The 3,456-nt window shown below is 31.0% G+C and overlaps 1 protein-coding gene across 1 annotated transcript; it reads right to left on the bottom strand.

Annotated features, from left to right (window-relative positions):
• Positions 1 to 704: 704 nt before the first annotated feature.
• LOC140743231 (uncharacterized) lies at positions 705 to 3,141 on the bottom strand. Its single transcript, XM_073074351.1, has 3 exons — positions 2,276 to 3,141; positions 1,936 to 2,064; positions 705 to 1,724 (listed from the first exon to the last, which is right to left on the bottom strand). The coding sequence occupies exons 1-3, from the start codon at positions 2,718 to 2,720 to the stop codon at positions 1,057 to 1,059; spliced, it is 1,242 nt and encodes a 413-aa protein (XP_072930452.1). The 5' UTR covers positions 2,721 to 3,141; the 3' UTR covers positions 705 to 1,056.
• Positions 3,142 to 3,456: the final 315 nt, after the last annotated feature.

Raw genomic sequence — 3,456 nt, forward strand, 5'->3', positions numbered from 1 at the left:
AGAGTCACCATGTTACCCGAACAAATCAAGTTGGCATGCAATAGTAAGAATTGTAAGTTTAGTAACAGACTTTACAATTTAAATGGTTTATACAATCTGACCTAACCTAAAAGCGCACCCAAATGTCTATTTGGGTGCTCTTTTCGTCGCGGCATTTTTATGTCGCTGATTGTGTATCTATACTCCAGCCAAATTGGAAGAAGAATGTTTACCAACAATCGTCGCTTAGCAACCGATAACGGGCATATAACAATAACCTTTTTTCATTAGCACAATTTATTAATGTATAATATTATGTAAAATAAAAGAAAATTTCCGTTATTTTCTATCCTATTCTATACACTATACCTAATGTCTGGTTTGAATTAAATATTGTGAATAAATATTTGACCTTGAGTTTAATTAGATTTCGAGAATAATCTCGCAAGATATATTTTAAATCAGCATTTAAATGCGTATTAAGTGAATTTATACAATTTTCTTAGATATTATGCTGTGTGATATTCTATTTTAATCAGAATGAATAAAATAATGTAATTTAGAGTAATGGTAGTTTAATATCCTCCATGGCAATATGTACACGTCTCGTATTTGGACTCTAAGAGAATAAATAGACTGTAAGTTAGTAAATACTCTATTCCCAGAGTAGATTGGAAAATAAAATTGAAATTGGTTTAGTAGTAACTAAAAATAAAAATAAAAACTTGGAGTTTTGTACATATTTATTTAGCTATTATTACATGTATGAACGGGTTAAAATGATTAAATTAAATAGCACAAATTACAAGTATGTAATACATCATGTAAAAATACAAATCCTTAAGGTTTTTTGGCCGCCCATTATAGATTTTGAATAAGACTCCTGAAGAAATTTCGAAGGTTAGTCCAGTTAGTACTTTTATATATAAAGAGAATGCAGATATTAGTAAACTCCAGATTGTAATTATTATAGTTTGTAAGAGTCTTGTTCAAAATTACAGACATGTTGTTATTATTCATCAAATTTACGTCAAACGGGAATTACATCAAACGGGAAAGAATACCATCATAAATAAATTATTCATCTTCTTCATCACTGGCAGAACTTGACGGACTTGTTGAACTGTCTGTCACTCGAATAATAAAATTGTCAATTACATTATCTGAAATGCCGTCAAGTTCTGCCATTTTCTTTTCCTCTTTAATTACATGATTGACACATTGTTGCCATGCCGCAGAAGTTATAGATTTAATTGCTTCACTTAATATTTTTTTTAAATCAATTATTTTAAATGTTTTGTTTTTTTCTGCGACATGGCCTTTTACTTGGCCCCATATCAACTCGATAGGATTTAATTCGCAATGGTACGGTGGTAATCTTAATACCTCAATGTTGTGCTGCTTCGCCATTGTATCGCATACAAATGCTGAGTATTTTTCCCGTTCAGGTGTTACCAAGTCGATAAGCTGTGCTTTTATCATCTCTGCTTGGAACGAGATACCTTTTTCTGTTAGCCAACTTTGTATGTCTTTTTTTAACCAATTCATAGAAGGAACTCGTTCCAAGCGTCGAGAATGATATGGGGCATTGTCCATTACAATTATGGAGTTTGGTTCTAATTTTTCTAGAGTTCTAGAGAACCACTCTTCAAACACCTTCGAGTTCATCTCTCTATGATAGTCGCCTTCACCTTTTTTACTTTCGAAAATTAAGTCTGCATTTTCCACAAATCCATCCTCGTTACCTATAAAAAAATGATAAATATTAAAATGTGAAAAGTACATGTAGCAGTCTAGTGATCATATATTGACTATATGGCATAGAAACTATACTTTTACGTTAACCTGATTAGCTATGCATGAGTTTATTTTTTTACAAAACTTTTTTCAATTCCATGATAACACACATCTAAAATTATGTGATCTTAAGCTAACAATATTAGGATGATAACATACCAATGTGTACAACTATCAAGCGCTTCCCTTTTCCCGATGGAGCTTTCAAGCCAGTTGAGAGTCCCTCCTGATAGGCTTGTCGAGCAGACTCAATGGAAAGGTCTTGCCATATTTTACTTTTTGTATGTCCTGAAACCAAATAATATATTATTGCTTTAAATTATTTTAATATAAATAATTTTATACACAGTGTGTGCCAAAGATGTGATAAAATATTGATTATGACATTTAAATTCTACTTATTAATAATAATTTATATGGTTACTGTTTAAATAAAGATCAATAAGTATACAGAAATGATTGATTCTATATAAAAAATAAGTTAAAATTGTTTATGTACCTTCGTTAACCCAAGTCTCATCCAAATAATAAATTTTGCGTCTTTGTTCTCTCATCCTTAACATTTTTTGAAGATAATAGAAGCGCCATCGCACAATTTCTTCCTTTTCAATGAGAACACTTCGTCTCGACCGTTTCAAATATTTAATCTTTAGTTTATTTAAAACTTTTTGAAAGGTAGTTCTTTTAAAGCTTGGTAAGCTGTCGTCCTCGTTCACTAAATTTAAAACTTTTTCAATTGTTGGTGGATCGTTATCAAAGAATAACATGTGCACCTTCCTACGAATTCCACTCAAGGTCATATCGTCCGATTTGTCCATTATTGTCCCCTTTTTAGGAGCTGGAGTCGGTGACGAAACTCGTTTATGAGTTCGATATTCTTTTATTATTCGGTACACAGTACTCAAATGTACGCCGGCAGTTTCTGCAGTTTTTTTTTGCGACATCTTTACTGTATATAAAACTATCTTTTGGCCACATTTCTTCGATAGTTTTATAAATGTTACATATAACTGTTTTCTCCGAGGAACTGAGTGAACACCTCGCTCGTTTCTTCTTTGGAGAAGAAAACTTCTGCAGGCCACTCGGACCCGGTTGGGAATCACTCATTATAACAAGAACAACAAAACAAACAAAACGAAACAAAAAAAAACTCAACAAAATAACAGAACAACACTATAACAGGAATATTTAACAAACAAATAACAATGGATAACAGAGATATTAACACGCACAATACTCGTAATCGTAAGCAGCCATGTTGTAAACATCATTGTAACACGACCAAATTCGGAGAGTGCGTTTCGTTATAGCTAAGCAGTCAATGTAAACAAAATGTTTTTTTTTGTATTTGTAACAATGAACTATTATTATAAAGTTATATTTAAAATATTATACATTAGTATAAATAAAATTATTTTCAAATAATAATTTAATCATATACTACGAAAATAGTGGATAAATTAAAATGTCAGCTTACACTTCAAAAAATATTATTTGCTACTTTAAATAAAACGAAACGCAATTGTGTTTTTTAAATAGTCGGATTATAAAGCAATTATTATGCAGCTAATTTAAAATGAAGCAGTAAAAGTGGGGTTGTAAGGAAATTTACGTACTCTTTTTTTTTGATGGACTGTTTCGATTTTTCAAAATCGTAACCTAAAGTTCTTATTACCTGGC

This window comes from Epargyreus clarus, unplaced genomic scaffold (assembly GCF_041222505.1).
Source record: "Epargyreus clarus isolate Ecla_fem2 unplaced genomic scaffold, WU_Ecla_fem_2.2 ptg000007l, whole genome shotgun sequence".
Taxonomy (NCBI): Eukaryota; Metazoa; Arthropoda; class Insecta; order Lepidoptera; family Hesperiidae; genus Epargyreus; species Epargyreus clarus.

What these genes read in the sequence shown, in the direction of transcription:
- LOC140743231 (XM_073074351.1), bottom strand. Translation starts at nt 2,720, where the DNA reads ATGTCGCAAAAAAAAACTGCAGAAACTGCCGGCGTACATTTGAGTACT. An exon ending in TGAGACTTGGGTTAACGAAG is followed by an intron (nt 2,065 to 2,275) that starts GTACATAAACAA and finishes ATTTGGTTTCAG; the next exon opens with GACATACAAAAAGTAAAATA. An exon ending in CTTGATAGTTGTACACATTG is followed by an intron (nt 1,725 to 1,935) that starts GTATGTTATCAT and finishes ATTTTTTTATAG; the next exon opens with GTAACGAGGATGGATTTGTG.